This window comes from Lepidochelys kempii, chromosome 3 (assembly GCF_965140265.1).
Source record: "Lepidochelys kempii isolate rLepKem1 chromosome 3, rLepKem1.hap2, whole genome shotgun sequence".
NCBI lineage: Eukaryota > Metazoa > Chordata > Testudines > Cheloniidae > Lepidochelys > Lepidochelys kempii.
Window position 1 is genome coordinate 157,927,619 of NC_133258.1, and position 24,535 is coordinate 157,952,153.

The 24,535-nt window shown below is 41.9% G+C and overlaps 2 protein-coding genes across 13 annotated transcripts in view; one reads left to right on the forward strand and one right to left on the reverse strand.

Annotated features, from left to right (window-relative positions):
- Positions 1-10,623, forward strand: part of TMEM63A (transmembrane protein 63A) — a 38,922-nt gene extending 28,299 nt beyond the window's left edge. For 7 of the 8 annotated variants that reach the window (XM_073338707.1, XM_073338708.1, XM_073338712.1 and 4 more), the window contains 9 exons: positions 669-775; positions 2,227-2,313; positions 3,016-3,078; positions 4,018-4,180; positions 5,239-5,344; positions 6,463-6,630; positions 8,277-8,392; positions 8,795-8,854; positions 9,533-10,623. In XM_073338707.1, the coding sequence (XP_073194808.1) occupies positions 669-775; positions 2,227-2,313; positions 3,016-3,078; positions 4,018-4,180; positions 5,239-5,344; positions 6,463-6,630; positions 8,277-8,392; positions 8,795-8,854; positions 9,533-9,685 (1,023 nt within the window). In that variant the 3' untranslated portion in view covers positions 9,686-10,623. Of the gene's footprint in view, positions 1-668; positions 776-2,226; positions 2,314-3,015; positions 3,079-4,017; positions 4,181-5,238; positions 5,345-6,462; positions 6,631-7,555; positions 8,393-8,794; positions 8,855-9,532 lie in introns of those variants that run through there. The other variant, XM_073338711.1, reaches the window with a different exon arrangement.
- A 10,085-nt stretch (positions 10,624-20,708) lies between these two features.
- Positions 20,709-24,535, reverse strand: part of EPHX1 (epoxide hydrolase 1) — a 49,129-nt gene continuing 45,302 nt past the window's right edge. For all 5 annotated transcript variants that reach the window (XM_073338715.1, XM_073338716.1, XM_073338720.1 and 2 more), the window contains one exon: positions 20,709-21,459. In XM_073338715.1, the coding sequence (XP_073194816.1) occupies positions 21,234-21,459 (226 nt within the window). In that variant the 3' untranslated portion in view covers positions 20,709-21,233. The remainder of the gene's footprint in view (positions 21,460-24,535) is intronic.

Below are 24,535 nucleotides of genomic sequence, written 5' to 3' on the forward strand. Positions count from 1 at the left end.
AAGCATCCATGTCTATGTGTTAGTCAATCTCATCCAGTTCAAATCCCCAGCAAGGGCTGAAACTGATGCAGATTTTAAAAAACTATGTCCTCATAATTTGTTTTTGTTGTTGTTGATGTTTCTTGATAAGGATTAGCCTGAAATCTGTTCACTTGAAACTTTCTGTGATCATAAATTTTAATTAAGATACATTTTTATTTTACATGAACTATATAACTTAAAATATAGTAACTTGGACCAAAAAACAGAACCTCCAATCCAAACTCCTTTTAAAGTTTAGAATTATATGTGTGGGGGGATGACAACTCCAATCTGAAACTCTAAAATAAAACTTCAGTCTTACGTTTTGGTTCAAGTTGGATCCAAAACCAGGAAGGTATCTACATCTGGTTCCAGTTCAGTTCCAGCTGAAATTTCACATGAACTGTGAGATTTCAGTATCTTGGAATCTAACCTCAAACACTAGCTCTGGTTTTGCTTTGTACCCAAACTCTGAATGCTAACTGAACCCTAATCTGTATCAGAACATAGTTTCCTAAGTCCAGCTCTAATATAAATGGGTTGCTTACCTATAAAAACTAATTTCTGCAGCATCTGTTCTTCAGCCACAATAGTATTAGAATATTTGCACCTGTCTTTACTTTTTTTTAATTTTTTTTTTTATAAAGAATCCTATTGTTAGTCAGTTCTTCCCAACGCTCCTCCTGTGGTCCTTTTCATCTCTGCTACCGACAATTGTGTACTACTCAACGTTATTGGAATCCCACTGGACAAAGTAAGCAATCGATTTTCCTTTCTTTTTAACCTTGTCCCATAAAGTGAGTTGCTGGGAAAACTGGAGAAAATGGGTAAACTTCATAAAAATTATGGCTGGAAAAGACCTATTAAGCCCCGTCTAGTCCATTCCTTGCCCAGTACAGGGAAGTCTATCCTCTGTCGAGAGCTTTAGCCATTGGCAGATTATTCCACAGTCTAATAGGTCTTCTTGATAAACAGTCAAGGAATTTTCCCTGTTTTGTAGTAGATCCAATGAATAGCACCCAGCCTTGTCTTGTTTGTTTGTTTTTGTTTTGGTTTTTTTTGTCCCCTGTGGGGGGCCTCCCCCTTTTCTTTTCTTTTTTTTGGCAAGGCCTCTATTTAACAGAGAAACTCAGTGCTTGACTGGCAGAATCTCTGTCATTCAGAAGCAAACTCTCTATACAGCTTGTTTGGACCTCTGAGTACAGACACTGGTGACCTGTCACAGACTAGTCTGAATTACAAATGTACTACCTTCCCCTAGATCTGTATGTGAAAAATCATCCTTACTGAGTGTCACGTACATTTGTCTTAAATGAGCGTTCTTGGGGACATTGACGTAGAACACTAAGATTACGCATACTGGGCTGCAGTGGTACTAAGGGAAATGCAGGGTTCTTGCTTTTGGTAGATGGAGCTCTAATGGACCTGGGCCCACCAGATTTCTTGATGTACTTGCATCTGAGGCTTGTCATGGATAGGAGCAAAGTTAACAATCTCCTGTTCTGCCTTTGCCCATAACATTTGTAACTGATGTTTGTTAGATAAAAACCATGTTGTCTCAGAAGAGATGACACTAACTGTTTTGGTCAAGCAGCCCATCTAAATCTGTGGTGTTTTGGCACAGTGCCCTAGTGAAACTGGCACAATGCTGTCTGAAACACGAGATTGAATATGAGCAACCAAGAGGCTGTGAGCATCACATGTGTTTGGAGACTAGCCTTGAATATCCAGATGACAGGTGTCTCAAGTCTACATACCTGTGGTGGAGGTCTGTGGTATCACTAATCCAGCTATGATCTGGATTAATGATCAGAAACAACTTCCATGTCTCCATCAAGAGAGACATGGGCCTGCTTGGGTCAGGTTTATAGATACATTGGTGGCCCTTGGACACTCTCCTCTCAGTGAAGGGCACTCAGACTTCTCACAGCAGGTGACATTTTACAACCAAGGTCCTTAAGGAATAGTGTTATAGTCCATGTAAAGATATATTTATTGGAGGTGAGAAGGGGAAAATACTTGGAGACTTCACTTAGCTGAACTAAGAGTTGGAGGGAAATTCAAAAATAACTGAACTAGTTTTTGTTCAGAAAACATTATAGATTCCTCCGCTTATGACAGAAGAACTAGTGGAGTTGGAAGAGGATGAAAGCTTGTGTTTAGCAATAACAGTCTCTTATTCAGTAATCTTTTCCTCTTTGGTAGGTCTGGAGAAAACAGAATAATGATGCATAAAGTGTACATTTTTTTGATCTTCATGGTGTTGATTTTGCCTTCCCTTGGTCTGACCAGGTATTGACCTTGTTCTTGTATCTTAAAGTTTGAATATTTTATAATTGGAGTTGGTCTGCTCTGTTTTTTTAAACAGCCCCCCCCTAGAGATGTATAATTGTTTTTTGTTGTTGTTTTTTTAATCTGTGTTTTGTAGCCATAATACCCTAAATTGCCTTTCATATGAGGATCTCAAAGCACTGACAAGCACATAAGGAATTAGGCCTCACAAATCCCCTGTGAGGTTGGAAAGTATTTTCAGCTGCTTTCCGTAGATAAGAAATATAAGGCATTGAGAGATTAAATGGTTAAGGCACTGAGGGTCACATAGAAAGTCAGTGGCAGAGCTAAGAACCCAGACCTCCTGACTCCCACTCTTGTGCTTTAGCCACAAAATTATCCTTTTCGTTCCCCACCTTTTTTGCTCCTGTAACACCCATCTGGCTGTCTCCCTGGGCACTGTGGATGTCTGCCTCCGACACAGTGTCTGCTGAAGATAAAACTTAGAAACATGAACATTAAATGAAACACTTCCATTTTATTGGATTCCAAGTCTCCGTTCTCACCTTTGACCGAATAATGTTCAGTCATTACGATAGGTTAGAGTAAACTGCAGTTTATATAGTTAAAACTCTCTCCATTTCAGAAGAGCTTGGTTGGTTGGTTTTGTTACCACTGTGCTGAACTATGGAGAGTGAATGATATTAACTATCTTTCTTCCAGTCTTGATTTTTTCTTCCGTTGGCTGTTTGACAGAGAGTCGGCTGATTCTACAGTCAGGTTGGAGTAAGTATTAGCTACCCTCTGATATTTCAGTGTAGTCTTTTTGACAACTAACCTTTTTTAGTGCATAATGAATGGGCGTCATTATGGATGCTCTATAGTATAATGTGGGGATTCAGAATGAATGGTGGGATGCGAGCTCCTTCTAGATAATTAGGAAGAGGAGTCATGGATCAGAGCCCCTTTGTACTGGGCACTGTGGAGAAACACACAACAAAGAGAGAGTCCCCACCCCGAGAAGCTTACAATCGAAGTATAAGACAGAAGATGGATGCAACGAACAGATGGGGACAGGGAGAGAGCACAGTGAGACAATAAGTTGAAGGTTGTGCCATATCATTGGAACAGGCATCTTCCCTAGAACCGCACTAAGATCTTGTTGTTACAGAAATTGATTTAGAAGAGAAGAAATCTTCATGTTGTTGTTTGGCATAGTGGTATCGAAGATCAACATTTGCAGATGTTGGGCAGCGGCTGTTTTTTTGGTTCCGTTTTTGTATAGCGCCTAGCACAATGGGATCCTGGTCAATGACTAGGGCTCGTAGGCACGTTTGCAAAACAAATATTTAAGGCTTCTCTGCTAAAAGAAACCACTAGTCTAACCTCTTGCTGCCAACAATAACTTGAGGTATCAAATGACTCCCTCATCCAATATAAGCCACCTACGAGATTCTACTGTATTGTCTTTTCAACTTAGTGTAATTTCAGATGCTGTTTATATTCTTATGGATTCATGTTTGATGGCATCCTACAAAATATGCCCTTACTACAGCATGTAGAGAATTCAGCAGTAGGCACTTGTAATTAAACCACTGCATCACAGATTTTGCAACCATCTTTTGTAAAGCTTTGCAGTGTTTGTTCTGAAGAGCTATTTCCAAATGTAACCTGTCCCCATTGCAAACCCTCTGCCTTCTAGTCACTGACTCTGTTTCCTTGTAGATGTGTCTTCTTGCCTGACCAGGGAGCCTTCTTTGTGAACTATGTGATTGCCTCAGCTTTCATTGGCAATGGGATGGAGCTACTGCGCTTGCCTGGCCTCATCCTCTACACCATACGCATGATAATGGCCAAGTCCCCTGCTGAAAGGAAAAACATTAAACAGGTATAAGAGCTCCTCTCAATAGCATAGGGGCAATAAAATCCTAAGAAGCCTATAAGAAACAACAAGTCCTTACCCAGGAACAGTATGTGCCCTCTTCCTTCACAGCTGCTAATTATCATCTATGGTCATTCCTTGTGGCCTTTCTTTTGCTCAAACTAACAGGTACATGTCCCCTCTCTGAGCAGCACAGTGTGGATATTTAGGAGACTGTACAGCTTGAGCCCATCCCAGATTAAAACAAGCCATTCAGGGCCCATTCGTCCTTACTTGGGGCCTGAAAATCAGGTCCTCAGTCTCCACACCACCTCAAAATGAGAACTTTAATTAGGGAGTTGGCAAACAGGCTTAGTTTAAACTCACCCTTAACCACCACTTTCTTCCCTATTTCCTCAAAACTTCATATGAAATTGATCTCTTTGGAGGTTTGAAAAAGGTTAGCTCGTTAGCTTTCACTTCTGTTAATCTCTGCTGTGCTCTGAGGGTGTGAGAGAGGCTCTCTGTACTAGGGTTCCAGCCTGAGAGGTTCAGCTAACCACTCAAACACTGGGGATATTTACCAAGCCAAACTGCAACCTCTGAACCTCTCGAGCTCTGCCTGCTCTGAAAGCCAACACACAGCACCACAGAGGTTAAACGGTCATCGCTATAGAGATCAAAGTTCTGGCAGCACAGGCTCAATGATTTTTTGCCCCGTGGTTGGACATAGCTTTTCCCTGTAGCTGAATTTAAGGAGGAGACTAAAGGCAGGCTCCTTGAGGAATTCTCTTGACAGAAATATCAGTTTGCTGCAAGCGTGTCCTATGTAAGCTTTCAACTTCTTTCTCTTGTATCCGGGGTCCAACATGACTACAACACTGCATACAACAATGCTGAAAGCATGTAATTCATTTTATATACCACTTGTGAATCTCTTACTAGTTTGTCTGGGTGTCTCAGAAAAAAACAAACTCGTCCCTCTGTTGTGAGGAGAGAATAAGGAAGAGGCAAACTTAATTGTTCCCTTTGTGACTCTAGTTTAATCCTTGGAAAGCTAACATTTATGTTTGTTTTTTCCTTAGCATCAAGCATTTGAGTATGAGTTTGGAGCAATGTATGCCTGGATGTTGTGTGTATTCACCGTCATCATGGCCTATAGCATTACATGCCCCATTATTGTCCCATTTGGTAAGTTTGCCAATGAGTTGTGTGCCCAGGGAAGGGAGAGGTTTGGGCTGAGCAAGTGACCAGGAGACAGAAATTCCTGAGTTCTTATCTCAGCTCTGATAGTGACTTTCTGTGTCTTTGGACCAAAACACACATCTCTGCCATGTGAAAAATAGGGCAATACGCAACCTCACAATGTGGTGTTAGGGTGAATTAATGTCTGTACAGTGTTTGGAAGCTGAAAAGCACTATGATATATGATGGTAATTATATTTCTTCAGCTTGAGTTAATACATTACCTCTGACTTCTGTACAGCTTTAACAATTAAGGATGGAATTTTCAATTGAAAAGGTTGAGCACCATGCTTTGCAACCGTATTAGCTTAGCTTTCATTCCTGCTTGCCACTGTGCTCCCAGGCTCTCGGAGAGGACGTCTGTGTGACTTTCAGCCAAAGCGGTTCAGGAAAGTAGTCAAACTTTCAATGGGATTTGTGCTGCTAAATCCCTTAGGCACTTACGAAAATCTCACCCCAGAGTTCCATCAAAACAGATAAAATACAACATAAAAATAAACACAGTTCCAACCAGATCACAAAGTTGCACCTTCTGGCCCTTGCATCTATGAATGTTTTTATGTCCTAGATGAATAATAAAAGAGAAAAAAGGCTAGATGGAATTCTGAAGCCCACACCAGCAGAATGCTGATAGGAACAGAACAAATATACAGCTGCACAAACATGTCATTACTCTAGGTCACAAATTAACATAAAAGTAAAGCTATTTTCTCAGGGGAAAATTTGTGAAATAAACTTCAGATCTATTAAATGGCAGTGGGAAACGTAAGATCTGGCCGAAAACCACAAAAATAGATTTAAGACAGTTTTGTCTCTCAATTCTCTGTGCTCCATATTGCAGAGATTCGAGGGGACTACTGCATACAGTGTTGCAATTCTTAGTTGCCACTGGAACTTGGAACGTCTTGACTTGTATAGGGACACAGTTGACTTGAAATAGTCATTTAAAAAAATTAAAAGTAGTTTTGGGTATCACATATGTCTGGGTCTTCCTGCCAATTTGTGATTTTTTTTTTTTATCACAGTTTTCAGTAACCTGTCTCTGGCTCTATCCTCTTCTTCAGGTTTAATATATATACTGCTGAAGCATATGGTTGATCGCCACAATCTTTACTATGCATTTCTCCCTGCTAAACTGGAGAAGAAGATCCACTTTGCAGCTGTGAATCAGGCCCTTGCAGCTCCGATCCTCTGTCTGTTTTGGCTCTATTTTTTTTCATTTTTGCGACTAGGTAAGGGTTATCTATCAGTGACAAGCTTGAAATATGGCTCTATGATCTTGTAGTTAAAGCAGAGGGACCAGGATTCTGCTCCCAGCTCTGTCACTAACTTGTCTAAAGTCATGTGGGAAGTTTCTTAACCTCTCTGAGCCTCTAGCTGTGCATTTTTAAGACAGGGATAATAATCCTTACCTGCTTCATGGGGATATTGCAAGGCTTACCATCTTCACAGTAGTTTGAGATCCTCTAACAGGAGGTAATAGGGGAGGGCAAAGTAGACAAACACCTGTTAAGAATGGTCTAGATAATACTTAGTCCTGAGTGCAGGGGACAGGACTAATGACCTCTCAAGGTCCCTTCCAGTCCTACGATTCTATTACATTTAACTTTTAAGCTGTTAGTTGACACATTCTCTCACTGATCCCCACTCACATTGGCCTCAAATTATAAATGTTCATTGTGCCACAAACTTGTTTTATTAACAGAGTTGCTGGGGGAAGTTGGTGGCTTGAGTTTTGGGCACCTAGAACATTATTGGAGGTTGTTTGGGGGTTTTGTTACTCATGATGCACTTGAAGCTTTTGGTGCTGTGGAGAAGATTCAGCATCTTTTTTCTTCCCCCAACTTCTCCCTTTGGGTTGGGGATAGAAAATATTGTGAGATTCCATTCCCTTGACATAACCACTTATGACACTGTAATTACTGTTAAAGTAGTGTATCTGTTAAAGGGCCAGTATCCTGCTCCTAGCAAAGGCCTATTCCTGATGTTTCAGAGGAAGGCAAATGCCCACAATATGCACTGGCTAATAGTTAAAAATATATGATTGTCTTGTTTTGCAACTAGGAAGCTAAATGCTGATTGATCAAATTATCTGTTGGTGTGATGATCTGCCCTGCCGTGCAGGGTACCTGAGTTTGATCCTGTTTGTTGACTTAGGATTGCACCCACTGTGAGCTAAGCACTTTCTTAGAAGGATGGTCCCTGCTCCAGGTTGCTCACATTCTTAGTCTTGGAGTTTTGGTCTCTAGTGCAGCAGTAGCTGAGAGTGCAGTGACAGCAGCTCATGTGGCTCAGGAGAGTGGTTTGTATCACTCCACAACGGTTGCTGTGAATGCTCAGATGGTATTGACTGGCACTGAAAGCAGCTGTCTAGTACCCTAAGGATGATGCCTGAAATATGGGGCTTCTGAGGATGGGAGAGAGAAAAGCGGGGAAGGTCTTACAGGTTAAGACATGGATTTAGAGAGCTCCTCTATATAAGGGTCAGGAAAAGATCCTTCTATTGTGCTGTATGTAATGAGTAGGTCATGAAATCAGTGTGTCCCACATGGTGCTTTGTTAGCTATTTTTTTTTCCTCTGTAGAGTTTTTCTTCTTTAAATCATAGAATCATAGAATATCAGGGTTGGAAGGGACCTCAGAAGGTCATCTAGTCCAACCCCCTGCTCAAAGCAGGACCAATCCCCAATTTTTGCCCCAGATCCCTAAATGGCCTCCTCAAGGATTGAACTCACAACCCTTCTATTTTGTTCCATTCTCCAGAGAGTGAGCGTTCTTCTCAGATAAGCTATTTTGTGATCAGTGTGATTTGTTTTTGTTGCTTTTACCTACTTGAACCACTTATGACATTCCATTTTGTATTCTGTTTGTTTTTTAAGGTTTTAAAGCTCCCACAACCCTCTTTACATTCCTAGTTGTCAGCATCACAATTGTCGTTTGTTTCGCTTATAGCTGTTTTGTCTGCTTCAAGTACCTGAGCCCACTGAATTACAAGGTAAACTCCTATTGAATGTATTGGGGAAATAACCACTAGCATTTGCACTGTGCTTGGCACTTCACAAACTAGTCCCAGGGAAGCACTTCAGTAGGAGCAGGATCTGGCCACAAGGGGTTCAGTCCTATAAGATGATGAAAACATGCTGCTAAGTAAAGAGGCAGGTTGTTTTGCACACAAGGGGAGGGAGGAAGGGGAGCGTTGGAAGCATGAAGAGCAGTATGGGAGGCAGGTACGAAGTGGGAAGCTTTGGAGGAGCACAGGCAGCAGCTGAGGTTTCAGTGTAATATATAATGGGACATTGTGCTAAATCTGTTCACTAATAACCTGATGTTTATGATCAGTTCCATGTAACTGATTGATTTACCAGGTTAATACTTTCTCCTTACTGTCTTTATATAGATAGAATTGCCAAGTGGAAGAGGAAGTGACGCTGATGCAGAAGCAGCTCCAAGATCTGCTGTAAGCCCTTAGCAAAAAGTATTTTTTACCCTTTCAAGGAAAACAAACTCCTGACCCTGCCCAGAAGAGGGCTTGTGTAGGAGATTACTAGTCTGAATGGTGTCAGGGTAGGTATTAGCTGACTTGAGGGTCAGATGATCAGAACACTGCGCTTACCTATTTGAAAGGGTTGCTCTAAAAATACCTTCTGACTGAAGCCTGATAAGAGTAAGAGAGAGCGATTTTAAATACCCTTTACTTCCAATAGCTACTGTGTTGTGTTCTGATTAGCTGGGTCTCACACCAAACACTAGAAGATTAGTTGCATTTGAATGCTGACTGTGCAATCACACTGCTTGGAGACTGAGAGGTGTGATGTGCACAGTAGGGTTTCAGTGCCACGTCACCAAAACATGACGACAAGACTTTATTTGCACTGGGTTTTGAAATACTGTTTGGGTGAATACAGATACCTCAGTGGGCGAGAGCCCATGTGATATGCAGGCACACTTGAGTTTTGCACTAGGGAATTTATTTTGAGGGACAAAGGGCAATTTTAAGATGAAGGGGACAGAGTCGGGGGAACATAAGTAAAAAGGAGGAATTTTTGGGGGAAAGATTTTAAATAATAAATTATCCCAATATTTTAAAAGTATACTAGAGACTAAATAATAAAACTCCAAATGTTTGCAATTTCAGGTGTATCTCCCACGGGTCTTGCTTAGTCATCCTACGGAAAGGACAGCACTGGCTCAGAAGGAGCAGCAGTCATATGGCACCATGGGTACTGACGCACTGGCAGAAGACAGCATAGCCTACTTTGGGGCACCTGCAGTAATTGAAGAGGCATAGAAGTATTTCTGCAGATCTCCAGGACTAACACAAGGTGGTGCACTTGGTCCAGCGTTAACAGAACTGATCCCTCAAGCATTCTGATTTATTTACCCTGTCTGCAGAAGAGGAACAGAAATAATTCAGCGCATGATCTGCAGCTCTACTTGGGAGATTAAAAGGCAGCCACCTTGGGACCGATTGTTTTACAGGCCATCTACACACATTGTGAAACAAGTCTGCTGAATGATATGAAGGAGGCAATCCTCAGGGACTACTACTTTGGGTTTACTGTTGAATCACTTGCCTTATGGAGAGATTTCACTCTTCACAGAGATAAAAGGTCACTGAAGCAAAGCAGCCCCACAACCGTAGGTGTCAATTTATTTGAAATGACTCCCCTTGAATTTTAATCAGCGCCAAGGATTTATTAATCACTGGGATTGATAAATCCAGAAACTGTCAGTTTTGATGAAAATTTGAAAGCAAATACTACCCCTACAGGTGAGAGCCAGGAAAAAGGCTTGTGGTGTCTCCTCTCCCCCACCCCAAAATACCCAGTCCACACAACGTTACTTTGATGAAAGAGACGAGGGCTTTATTGTGCACTTTGATTGTGAATGTTCCAAATCCAGAGGACTTTTGTGAATAAGGGATTGATCTGCTATAACTTTTATATATTTTTGCAGGGGATGCATTAGTTACTTTCTGTTCCTTGCACAAGAAATATTCACCTGCCAACAATAAAGGATGTAAACATTTTATCTTTTTCTTTTTTTAATCTCTCTGGTTACCGTGACAAATTTCTGCCAATTTCTGGTAAGTGCCAATCGTATGAACTGTAAGATGTTACACCGTTTTTAAGTATGTAGTAGGAGCCAATTTATCCTAAAGCTACATTGTGTCAAAGCATAACTAAGCAATAATCACATAACAATAAAACACTGAGTTCAGCGAAATTCTAGAGCTGTCTTTGTTGACTATCGTTCTTTGCATATTAAACACTCATGTGCCACCTCAGAGACCTACCAATATTAAGATACTAATAAGTGAGTGGGCCTCTGGGACCCAATCCTGCAACATGCTAAGTGGCTGCCGAGAAAGTGAGTACCCTTGACATTCCTGCAGTGAATCTTGTTGATTTGTATAGAAAATCCTTTTGTTCTTGTTCTGAGTTTTCTACTTGTCTCTCCTTAAACTGTGAACTCCTCAGGGCAGGACTACTGCTTCTTGACTGTCTGAAAAATGACTGACTAACATGTCTTGAGTGGTACCACAAATAAAGGTGTTCAGTGTCTTTTAGGATTAGCCCTATGTTCCCAAAGATCTGTTTTCCTGCTCTCTTGCTGGACTAGTGCTGAGAATGTCAGAGGAGATGATGGAAGGAACAAATTGGCAGAGTTTTGGAGAGGAGTCCTATCCTGTGAGTCAGAGGATACATAAAAACACCTGATTCTACAGAAGTAAGTGAAGGGATCCCTCCTATTAAAAAGGGCTGCATTTGTGCCAGACTCTTCTGCCTTAAGTCACTTATATGTTGTCCCTTTCCTTTTTAAAACTCTGATAGAATTGCCAGAAGTGAATTATGCATTGGATGCAAACCACTACTGGAAGGTTTGGACTGAAACCAAGTAAAAAAGGATATTCTGAGCTACAGCTTCTACTCCACATTCTGACTTGTACAGGTATTACATGTGGTTATGAGTAGAGCCTTACCAAATTCACAGTCCATTTTGGTCAAGTTCACGGTCATAGGATTTAAAAAATTGTAAATTTCATGATTTCAGCTATTTAAATCTGAAATTTCACGGTGTTGTAATTGTAGGGGTCCTGACCCAAAAAGAAGGTGGGGGTGTGTGTCGCAAGGTTATTGTTAGGGGGGTTACGGTACTCCTACCCTTATGTCTGCACTGCTGCTGGTGGCAGAGCTGCCTTCAGAGCTAAAACGCTGGAGAGCAGCAGCTCAAAAATAAGGGTTGCATGGTATGGTATTGCATCTTTCCTTCTGCGCTGCCTTCAGAGCTGGGCGCCCAGCTAACAGCCGCCACTCTCCAGCTGCCCCAAACTGAAGGCAGTGCAGAAGGAAGGGTGGCAATACCATGACCCCCTTAAAAAAAATCTTGACACTCTCACCCCACAAATCCCTTTTGGGTCAGGACCCCCAGTTTGAGAAACGCTGGTCTCCCCTGTGAAATCTGTATAGTATAAGGTAAAAGCACACAGAAGACCAGATTTTGTGTCCCATGACGTGTTTTTCATGGCCATGAATTTGGTAGGGCCCTAGTTTTGAGAATCCTGCTATTCATGGCCATATTAGAGGCAATACCAGAAGGAAGCCTGGTAATTCTGCCGTCCCACTTTTCAATTGTCCAGTTCAAGTTAAACTTTAACATCCTCTTCACTTGCATCTATGTAAGCAGTTCTCACCCCTTTTGTTAGGCACCTTCACTGGTAATCATGATGCTGAAGGGTTTGACTCCCACACTTGTCCTGTTAGCTGTGGCTGGACACCAGTCAGGAATCGTTGTCTTCCACAGTAGAACTCAGTTCTATCATATTTGTTGCCACTGATCTACTGACTGAGGTCCTGGGTCTGATATCTAGGACAAGAGTGAGCTTAGTATTTAATTTCCTTTGGTGTCTGTCCTCTCTGCGCTCATGAAAGGCAGAAGGCTGACAGTCCTTGACAATGAAGCTTCTCATCCTCAGGACAGATTCATCATGGACAGTGGCAATAATAGTGCCAGCTTCCACACGCAGCCCTGCTCTAGATTCTAGATCAAAAACGAGCTGAAGCGGGGAGGAATTTCCAACTCACTGAGTAGTCATTATATGGCCTCTGCTGAGTGCTAGCAAGGGGTCTGATGCAGAAGCTTATTTTACCTAGGCCAACAAACCACCATGTAGCAACCACTCTTGGTCACCATCAACCTATGATAATGTTGAACTCACAAACTGTACCTGTGAGAGGCTCTGTATCCATTACCAGTTCCCTGAGGCATCCAGTCCCTTTCCATTTTTGTATCCACAGTATTATAACAGAACTGTAGCATGATCTAGTGCACTCACTTTCTCAGTTTGGCTGGGGGATGGAAGCATCCACTAGTAAATTACAAGACCTCTGCCTAGCAGCACAGAATAAAGGCTGCTCTGACCTAAGTTTGCTATGTTGTCCTTTGGGTCTATTTCAGAGCTGGAAGAAATTCAGAAACTGCACTGATTGTTAGTTCATTCTTTTGTGCTGGTGAAAGTTTCCAAGAGAATAAAATTAGATCAGTAATAGGAACTCCCCACATTCCTTGCTGAGCCTTAGAGAAAAAGCATTTCACAGTAAGGGATGGAAACTTCAGCAAATGTGGATATTGGACTGTACCATATGTGAAATTCATATTCAGAGGCATTGTGCATTCTTTACTGAACCTCTTATAAATCCTTTGGCAAGCAACATAAGCAAATGACCCAGCTGGAGTTGCTGATCCTAACTATCAGAAGCCGTATTTCCTAAGATTCGAGGCCTGCAAACCTGCCTGGTATACCTCAGAAAGAACAACTGCCTCACCTTCTTGCTAAGTCATTACTTGCTTTCGGAGCAGCAGCTGTGTCCTGGAACTTGGTGTTTCTATGGAACTTGAATTTTAGGGAGGCCTGACATTCAAGTGTGACTAAAAGTGAGAGATACTATATACTGTACACATAGCAAAAAACCACATTATCCAGAGTGGAAGTATGGAGCCTGTTTCGGTGTCTCTGTACCTGGGTGCATTTCTGTTCATCTTCATGCAGTTTGCAAGGACTGAATTCAGTTTAGAAAAGAAAAAAGTGAAGTACAAGCACTGACAGCCTAATGTATTATGAAAAGATGGAGTCAGCCTTGGAGAAGTGGAGAGGGAAGTTTTCTCAGCCACTAGTTGAAGTGTGGTGGGTAGGATAGTAGGATCTTTGTGAAAGATTTTTCTCCTGCCTACCTGTCATCACTAACCTGATCACACCAAAGGCTATGACGTACGGTCTATGCAGTGCCTACTCTTGGATGGAACAATACTTGGAAACAGGTTTTTATCTCTACTGGATGGATTCCCTCTGCTAGGGAGAATATTTTTCTTTTAACGATCTATAACCCTCTCTATTAACAAACACAATGTCCATTTTCCTGTTGTGCCCTGATGGCCACACAAATATTTCTGCTAGATCCCAAAGTGACTTAACAGGCAGCTGTGCTCGTACTCTGCACCTAACAGCTGCAAGTGTCTGCTTCAGATAGTTTAAAGCTAACAAAACTTGGGTATTTTGTACCCTGAGGGCAGCTGTTCCCCAGGTCATAACAATGAACAAACCAATAAAGGCAGATGCACTGAAAATTGACCCATGGGGTCAAGTCTCTGGCTTGCTGATATATCTCCTGGCTCTTGCTAACATCTGACATCAAACTGGTCAGGTCTGTGTGCAGAGCTCTCAGATCTCAGTTGCAGCAAGTATGACACCCCAGTTTTGTTCTCTCAAGTACAGAATTTCTGGATGACCTCAAATTGGTCTTTGTTAGTACAGTCTATAAGTAGTTGCCCTTTGGGAAGGGCATGAATCAAGGCCAGCTGTGTTTTTTGTCTACACAAGGCCTTAACTTCTAATCCTTCTGACAGAACATAGAGAATGGGGCTCTGTGAATTAGCTGGCCCAGTATGTGAAACTACCCTTCCACATCCAGTGTGTCTCCATTACTAATCTCTTCCAATTTGGAGCTTGCAATCCCCCGTTCAATGAATCTGGATTCCTGGCTGACACCATAAGCTGTCCCCTCTCCTGGGGGTGGGTAGGATTAGTTTTCTTCTGTGGTTGCTTATTCCCTTCTTTCCTGAAGAAGCTCTGGTACAGCATAAAATTGATCTTCACAGACCTGAATGCACTGAAATTCCCTCCTGGAGACCAGGTTTTATGACTAGAGGATAGTATGTTGCTCTTTTGTAGTATTAAATATGGATTTCACTGACTTAAGGAAGCTAAAAATATATTTGCAATGTCCATTTTGGATCGAGTGCTAGAAGTCCTGTTTGGAAATGGCAAAAGCAGCAATGCAATTTTGCCTCAACTCTGGCAATTAGGTTTAGAATTTCCTTCTTTTTTACACGTTGTGTGTCTACGTTTGAAAGCTGTACTGAGAACAGCAACTTAATCGTGGCCACTCTCACTTTAGCTGCAGTCACTTTTCCCTGAGGCTTGTGAGTGGGGTTACTGAGTCAACATGGTTTCTAAATGACTACCTAGAGCACTATATTCTCCCCCATACACATGTACAGCAGCTTACCCCAACCTAAAAAGAGTTGCTGGGGGAGAAAATATGGGACTCTCTCGGGGATTGGTCAGACCATACTGGAATGCCATGTTAACACTTAAAAAGGATCTTGAAAAATGGTTCAGAGAAGAGCCCTGAGAATGAACTGAGGAAGCAACAATTGACTGTTCTGGATGGCTAAAGTTAGGCTTCAGTGGGAGCTGTTCGTGCTTATGCCTCTGAAAATCCAGCTATTGATTTTTTTCAAAGGTGTTGAATATCTGTAGGTCCCATTTAACTTCAGTTGGATTTTTCAGGTGCTCAGGCCTGCCTGTCAGAGGTGCGCACTTTAGTTAAACATTTTGTGAAATTTGATCTGAACCTGAGTCAGTGGCAAAGCTGTGACAAGAACCTAGATCTCCTGCCTCACTGTCCCCTTGTTCTAACCAACAGACAAGCTCCCCTGCCACAGCTGCAGGAAAAGGAATCCCTTTCTGATCTATTCTACAAGGGGGGAAAAATGCTAAGTCAGAGAAAGATCACCAAATGTGTTTGCTTCATCAACATACACAAGAGTATAGCGGCGCGGCTGGGGTGGAGAGCAAACTCACCCCACAGCAGCAGTTCCTTCCCCCAAGGCTGAGGCGGACTCCCCACTCTGAGCGTTGCAAGCTGGTGCACACCTGTCTGCCCTTCCATCTCCATGAGGAGCTGTTGGGCTAACCCTGAGTAGCACTGCAATCTCCTGCACAGGCTGCGATGCCACTCAGTTTGGGGGCTGCATCAAACGTGTTTTTACAGTCCTTTCCAAGATTTCATGGACTTTATTCAAGTTCACGATTACCAAGACCTCTGTGACAAAATCACAGCCCTGTGCATGAGGGTGTGCTAGGGTATCAAGGTTTGATCACTGAGAGTTTAGGATGGCTGCCTCATTCATGGTGAAGCCATAACTGAGTTGTACTACCCTAAATAAGCGCCAATACAACCTTCCTACCACACCATCCTCTACTCTGTGTATCTTACAGATTTAACTGCATAATACTTGCGAGATTCTCAAATGTATAGGTACTATTTCAGCCTTCTGACTGTAAAACCAGGTTTCTGTACGTGTCTTAGAGCAAAATCTTTTCTATGAAGGCATAAGGCATTGGGGTTAAGATTTGGTGTGTCTCAACCTGCCTGTGGCAGCTCCAAGGGAGTTTTCTGTTGGAGGTAGTTTAAGCTTTAGTCAGGTTTCTCTGATTCTTTTGCTTCGGTGTAGTGTCCCAGGTGCTTCAGGTGGCTCAACCCCCAAACAGCATACAATCAAAATCTGCTTCTTTAGAGAAACATTCAAGAATTCTGAGAAGTAAAATGAGCTGTGTGTCGGGGACAAATAGGAGTCATTAAGCAAATACCTTCCACTTCCCAATTAAAAAAAAAAAAAAAGTGGAGACGACAGTGCTGTCTAGGGGTTAGAGCAGGGGCCAGCATTATATCTGAGTTCCAGGAAGTTAGTGAGAAGTGTTGGGCAAGTTGCTTAATTTTTCTTTATCTAAGTTTCCCCATCTGAAAAATGGGGTAAGAACCTTTCCATACCTTTGTTCAACCTTCTGCCAGCGTACGCTAACTAGGTTAATATCAAAGCATTACTGTTACAGTGTGAGAGAGTGCAGGGACAGATTTCCTTTCAGCCCCTACGTCCAGGCAAGAGCAAAGCTAGAGCACAATAGGCACAAATATATTTTTAGAGGAAAAAAACCCCAGCCATGTCAGTCTGTTTCTAAAACAGGTTCCCATCTGCTCAGCCGAGAGACGCTCATAGAAGTGTTACTCAGACCCCTGGTAGATGAAAGGTTAATACATGCTGTCGGAGCACAGTCTATAGCTGCTGTTGCAGAGTCTGTCCTAGACTAGGACGGAAATGTGACTGGGCTCAGCTGGAGGGGAATTAGTACAATCCGAAGCAGGGTGAACCCTCGCCCGCACTAAGTTGGACTGAACCAGAGCTACCATGCGAGGAAAGGCAAATCTTAGCAGCAGCACACCTTCAGATTTCACTGGAGAAATGCTGACAGCAAAGCCGCTTCCTGTTTCTATCATTTATCTAAGTGCCATCTCCTGTCTTGCTTGTTCTTCATTCAGCCTCCGCTTACCTGACCTCTGAGAGTGCACACGAACAAGTAGTGCTCTTCCCAGAGTGGAGTTTGTACAATGTCCTTGTTGTTGGAGGCAATGACAGAAGGAGGTGGGCTCAGGGGTGAGCCCAATGGCCCTATAAACAGTTCCCTGTTAATATTCCATCCCTGACAACTAAGCATGAAAATACAGACTAGCTGGCATATTTTTCAGCTTAACAGATGTGGTAGTAAGTGATGAGCTTAAAAAAATGTTTTAAAGAAACTGAACTAAAGGACGGCGCATAGTGCAGGGGCTCATGTCTGGGATAGGGAAGCAGGTGCCCAAGGCCAAGATTTTCCAAAGTGACCAGTGCTTTGGGGTGCCTCACTTTTTGACATACAATGTGACACTTTAAAGGGGCCTGATTGTAACCAGGTGGGTGCTCAGTACCGTCTGCAAGTCACACCTCGCTAAGGTGTTACAAGTTGGGCCATGATCAGTTATCACTTTGGATAAGCATGGCAGTGTTCTTTTTCTATACCTTCCATTCACCTGCTGGGAGAGTCACTGCCTCCATTTACGCCTCAGTTTGCCACTCTGTAAAATGGAAATAATGAGGCCCTTCTGTGACCATCACCTATGGCAGTTTGAAACAGCAACTGTAGAAGTGGATTCTTTTATTTTGAGGTGGAACTGTTGACGTATTGAACTAGCCAGGAATAATACATTGTGATTTGCTATCTTCAAAGCTCTAATTAGAACTTATGAGAGAGAGAGAGAGAGAGAATTTTCTTTATGGGACTATGCTTCATGCAGTCAGCTTTGGGAAGAAAGGCAGGGTTACCTGAAATGTAGTTTTCATTTGCTCCCTTAAGATGGGGTGCTTTGCATGAATATGGTCCCTGTTCGTGGAAGGGCCTAAGCACAGTTGGAGCCTGGTAAGCTCTACAGTGCACTCTGCTGCTGGAACTGGTGTCCCCTTCCTGATGGGAATTTAAGAAAGAGGAGCTCATGCTGGGCACAACTCGCCTATGGGTAAAAATGGATCATTCAGCACTTGTCTGTGTATAAATATAACTAGCTGGAAAACAACCAACAAAGCCTGAATGGGTCTAATTCTCCTATAAGCATCAGCATAAACCCTATCAATGCTCCTGGCATTACATATTCACTGTGAGTGGAAAATTTACTGTAAGGGAGGAGTTTTAGACTTCAGTTATAAGAATCATGTCATAGCAAGTGAAATGAAGGACATCATTTTCCGTGTTTACATCAACTGGCCTGAAATCAATATGGATTTATGCCTTGTCTCCTTTGACTGTACCCACCAGAGCCTTTCCTATCCAAATTCTTCCAAGCAAAGATTTATCTTCACTGAATGCATTTTGTATATTGAACCTTCTATAAGTAAAAACTACTTTTCCAAAGTCCAAGGTTGTCTTTACATCAGAACTGGCTGACCAGCCTAGTACCTTCACCAAACACCACTGTAAGACTTTGTTTTACAGAAAATGAGGTGGAGGAAAGAAATTATGTTAATGAAACTTTTCAGCGGCTAAAGAGCTCTGCTCCTGGATCAGAGAAGCAGTTTGTGTTTGTGAAAGCCATGGCTACTGCTTTGAGGATCCTTTTTGGAACAGCTTAGGATAGAAATTATTCAGCCAGATGCTGAGACAAGCTCTTTTGCTGGGTGAAAAGTTTCACAAAGAACAGAATCTACAACAAATCAGCTGCTACTCTGATGAATGCCAAGATGCCCAGCTGGCTTAGGAACAAATCCCATTCTTTGTGAAAGGAGCTATTCGTCATTCTTATTAGCATTATTCATCATCGCTGCATCACAATCATCAACTAATGGAGAACATGAAAATTCAAAAAAATGTTGACTGGCTCTTCTTTTGAACCCTTTAGAAGAATATGACCAATTACCATACGCTTCCGCTAATGAGTCCTCCATCCAACGCTCGGGTATAATTTGCTCAAAGCTGTGATAGCCAGATATCAAAACCAGCTGTTAAGGTCACACCAGAGTTTTGTCCATAAAAGAGGCGATGCAAACAGATCTTCTCCATCACCACATTTGGATAATGTCATAACTTGCAATTCAGACACTGGGGTTGCTTCAAGTTTTCTATATTAGGTGTTGTTATAAATAAAGCAAGAAGTGGACAGCAGGGTGCGTTGTTTCTGTTTTTTAAATAAACTGAGTATGCACGTGATCATGATAGTGACAGGACACAGGTTAAAGTTTTGGACATACTACTTTAACTGTGTTATTAGCAGGTGTGATTGACTAAAAATGTAACTTTAAAAAAATGTTGTTTTCACCCTATATGGTGGTAAGCTTTGCATTTCACTCTTCCTAGATGAAGAAAAGAGTATTCGCTCCTGCTGCAATTGGATTTCTGTATTTTAGAAACTTGAATACGAGACAACGGGAACATTTGAGTCAAACTTAATTAAAAATAAAAAATTAATGACAGATATTTCTACTGATCTTTGAAAAACCTAAATTTTATGTCCAGATCTGGTCAGTCAATTCCATTTTCTTGTAGCCTTTACAGTGTCTCTCTGTAAAAGAAAAAATTTTAACATGGAAAATTGACAAAACTGATATAAAATTCTGTTTCCTTTGTTGTACAGAATGTGGTGCTCACTCATTTTCTCTCAGGGGCTGGTGGGCTTTATCATCGGTGTCTCAAATTACTCAGTGCAACAAACGCTGAACCATCAGCAGGAACATTTAAAAGAAAAAAACAACTGTCTTGTTAAAGACGGGGCCTGGGAGGGCTGCTGTAACCTAAGAAGTTGGAACAGACTCATTTACTTTCCTCTACCTCCTTTTGTTCAGACCTGGCCCCTAAAAGTAGAGCTACACCAGAAAGAAAATGAAACTGCTTCTGAGCTTTCGACTTACTCACATTAGAAAACTGATCTGGCAGGCATCATATAGCAAACTTCACTTCCACTTATTTTGTCTGTGCTGTGACTGATCAGTCCCTGGGGAAATATTCATTTATATTAGTATACAGCAATGTTTCCTGATATTGTAGCAGATGTCTGCATAAGCAGTAAAGATGTGACAGGGTGACCTATTGCCCTGAAATGTAAGACCACACGTGGGGGTATGAGGAAAGGAAGACAAATATGAGTGTCCAGAAGCCAAGGACTTAACCAAAAAAGGAACGTATCAGGGCCTGCAAACACCCTCTCATCCCCATGGGAAAGCACTTTCACCACAGTGTACCTGGAATAACTCAAAAAAGGCCCCTCCCTGTAGCAAATTCTTTCTAGGAACAAGAGGATGATTCTTCATTTACAGCCTGTGCCTGCAAGCAATAGAGAATAGAGTGAGAACACAACAGAATATTTTACTAATGAAAACAGAGGTAAAGCACGTGCAGATTGTGTTGCTCATGTCCCTACTGAGCTGGGGGACAGTCAGCATTTGGAGAAGTTTGAGCTGAACTTTTTTTTAAAATTTCCCTTCCATCCCAGACTCCCAAATCCTCCTGTTACTGGTTAAGTCATCCCATCATGCCTAGCAGAAATCTCATTACAATCAGATGCCACAGCATGAAAGGTACTGGGATATTAGCAAGGGAGGAAGTAAGCAAAAACCTTCCAGGTCAGGTTTTTCCTTTTGCTCAGAACAGAGCTTAAAAATTCACCACAGAAGTTTAATAGGCTTTTCTTTATTGAATGATTAACTGCTGCAGTAGTTCAGTTAGTTATGCATTAAAATGCTATATTTCCCACCTTTCAGTACAGAAATCTAATGCATATTATTAGCAGAGAAGTGACGCCATAACCCCTGAATATAGATTATCATCAGCTGAAAATCTCAAGATGCCACATGGTTGTAGTAACTAAGGAAATTTACTCCTCCAAAGACGCATCTAAATCAAACAAGATCTACTCCCCGCTGCATCTCCAAAGCAAAGAGAATTAACAGGTGTCAATGCTGACATTCAGAGTTCTGCATGTGAAAAGACACATTTTCATCTTACATTCTTATACTGTTTCAGTTCAGCCTGCTGGTGAAGAGTAACTATTACACCCTAAGAATACTACATCTGAATAAACAGCTGCTCTATTTTATTTTCTATTATATCTTGTTCAAGGCAAGCTTCCATATCATAACACAGGCCATACTGAGGTCACAAGTGCCTGAAGTTAAAGGCACCTCACACAGGGGAGTTATTTTCCCTTCTCCCGCCAGAGTTCCTCCTTTTCCACTCTCCCCACAAATTGCTGAATATCTGCGGCAAGAAGTTCCGGTTCTTCAAAGGCTGCGAAGTGGCCACCTCGTGGCATGAAATTGAAGGAGATGATATTGATGTACTTCTGCTGCGCCCAGGACCGAGGTGTGTGCAGGACTTCATTGGGGAAGGAAGCAATACCTGTAGGCACTTGCACAGGGAGCCTGAAAGGGGATAGAGAGAAGAGAAAACAACTTTGTCCTTCTAGAACACTTTTCAATAGCGAATCAAAGTGCTTTATAAACAGGTTAGCAAGACTCAGAACCCAGCTGAAATAGGAATTATATTCCCCTTCTACAGATGGAGAAACTAAGACAAAAGTTAAGTGACGACAGGGTAGTGATAGAGCTAAGAATATAATCCAACTGACTCCCAATCCCTGGCTCTAACTACTAGACACCATCACCTCCAATTCCTGAAAAGACTTTAAAAGGACGTGGCTTCAAATTTTATGTAAATATAGGACCTGACTTCGTACAGTTTGTGAAGTACCCTCAGAAGGGGCACAGATACTCAACACAATTAACGTTAAGAACAAGGGGGAAGGAATGCAAACCAAAACAGGGAAAGAGCAGGTTAAAGAATATTTAGAGAAGATGGACGTATTCAAGTCAGCAGGACCTGATGAAATAGCTCGCAGGATACTTCAGAAACTAGCTAAAGCAATCACTGAACTGTTAGCAATTATCTACAAGAACTCCTGGATGATAGGTGAGGTCCCAGAGAACTGGAGAAGGGCACACACAGAACCTGTCTTTAAAATGGGGAACAAAGAGCACACAAGGAATTACAGACCAACCAGCCCTACTTCAATACCTGGAATGATATTGGTACAATTATTAAACAATCAAGTGGTAAGCATCAGAGGATAATAGTGTTATAAGGAATAGCCAGGATTTGTCAAGAACAAATCATGACAAACCAACCTCACCTCCTGCTTTGACAGTGTTACTGGCCAAGTGGAAGAGTGGGGGAGCTATCAACATGATGTATCTTATTTTAGTAAGGCTTTCAACGCAGTCCCACGTGACATTCTCATAAGCAAACTAGGGAAACATAATCTAGCTGATATTACTGTAAGGTGGGCGCACAACTGGGTGAAAGACCACATGCAAAGAGTAGTTATCAATGGTTTACTGTCAAACTGGGGAGAGCATATCTAGTGGGGTACTGCAGGGGTTTGCCCTGCGTCTAGTACTACACAATGTTTTCATTAATAACTTGGGTAATCGAGTGTAGAGTACGCTTATAAAATCTATGGATGACACCAAGCTAGGACAAGTACAAAGTACTACACTTGGGAAGGAAAAATCAAACGTACAACTACAAAATGGGGAATAAATAGCTAAGTGGCAGTACTAGTGGAGAGGATCTGGGATTATAGTGGATCACAAACTGAATATGAATCAACATGATGCAGCTGCAAAAAGGGCTAATGTTCTGGGGTGTATTACCAAGACTGTCGTATGTAAGATGCGGAAGGTAATTGTACTGTGTCCTATTCTGGGCGCCACACTTTAGGACAGATGTGGATAAATGGGAGAGAGTCCTGAGGAAAGCAAATAAAAGGTTTAGAAAAACCTGGCCTATAAGGAAACTTTCAAACAACTGGGCATGTTTAGTCTTAAGAAGAGAAGACTGAGGGAGGAGCAAATACCAGTCTTCAAATATGTTAAGGGCTGTTATGAAGAGGAAGGTAATCAATTGTTCTCCATTTCCATTTGAAGGTAGGACAAGAAGTAATGGGCAATTTAGGTTAAATATTAGGAAACACTTTCTAACTATAAGGTTAGTTAAGCTCCGGAATGGGTTTTCAAGGAAGGTTGTGGAATCCCTATCATAAGGTTTTTAAGAACAGGTTGGACAAATACCTGTCACGGATGGTATAAGTTTACTTGGTCCCACCTCATTACAAGAGGTTGGATTATATGATTAGATGAGGTTCCTCGGAGGTTCCTTCCAGAGGAAGGGGAAGGGGGGAAGTAACCACTGAATGGAAGTCTGATCAAACTATACCAAGGATCATGTGTTTGACAGGAATTCAAAGGACTGCAACAAAAACTATGAGGGAACTGGATGGGTTATTTATGCGGGAAGGAAGATTAGAACTAAATATGGGGAACTTGCCAAGACAACTGAAGGGTAGGAAATGTATTAAGAGTCTATGTATCTGAAGGGTGTAAACAGCAGTGATAGAAAGGAATCATTTAGAATGCTCCAAGGGGCTTTCAGTAGGAATGATGGGATGAAATTGAACAAAGGTAAATTTAGGCTGGATATCAGGAAATATTTCATAGCACTGAGGTCGCTCAGCCTGTGGAATAGTCTCCCGTGGGTGAAACTCTCCCATCTATGCCATTTAAAACTGGACTGCACAAAGTACACAAGACTATACTGTAAGGAACAATTCTGCAGAGGCAGGTGGAGTGGAAGCAAATGGTTATAACCTCACGGGTCCAGTTTCTAGGATTTTATTGCATTTGTTGTAAACCAAGGGTACAATTCTCACAAGGATGTAAGGGCCAGATTTTCAAGGTATTTAAGGTGCTAAAGATGCAAACGGGCACCTACTGGGATTTTCAGAGTTCCTAAGCCCTATAGACATCTAATTCCCACTGATTTCGAGAGGGCTCAGGTATTTTTGTAAATCACACTATTGACCTATTTGCATCTTTAAGTGCCCAAATATCTTTGCAAATCTGGCCCTAAGTGACTTAGGAACCTAAGTCCCATTTTCAACAGTGACTTAAAGAGGCTTTTTTTCTAAGGCCAGGTCTACAGTAAAAAGTTAGGTCGATCCAGCAATGTTGCTCAGGGGTGTGAAAACTCCACATCCCTCAGCAATATAGTTAAACCAACCTAACACCTGGTGTAGACAGCGCTAGGCCAACACAATAATTCTCCCCTTGACCTAGCTACTGCCTATCAGGGAGGTGGATTAACTACTGCAATGAGAATCCCCCTCCTATCACTGTAGTGAGCATTTACATTGAAACATCACCACGGCACAGCTGCACCATTTCTACTGAATATGTAGCCAAAGGTACAAAGGTCAGTTAGGCATCTAACCTCCATTGAAAATCAATGGGAATGAGATGCCTAACTCCCATTCGGGTCTTTGAAACTCTTCCCCTTTAGCGCCTAAGTACCATTGACTTTCAATGAGTCAAAGGCTTCTATATGCTTAAATCAATTTTGAAAGTGGGATTTAAGCCCTTTTGAAAACTTCACCCCAAATCA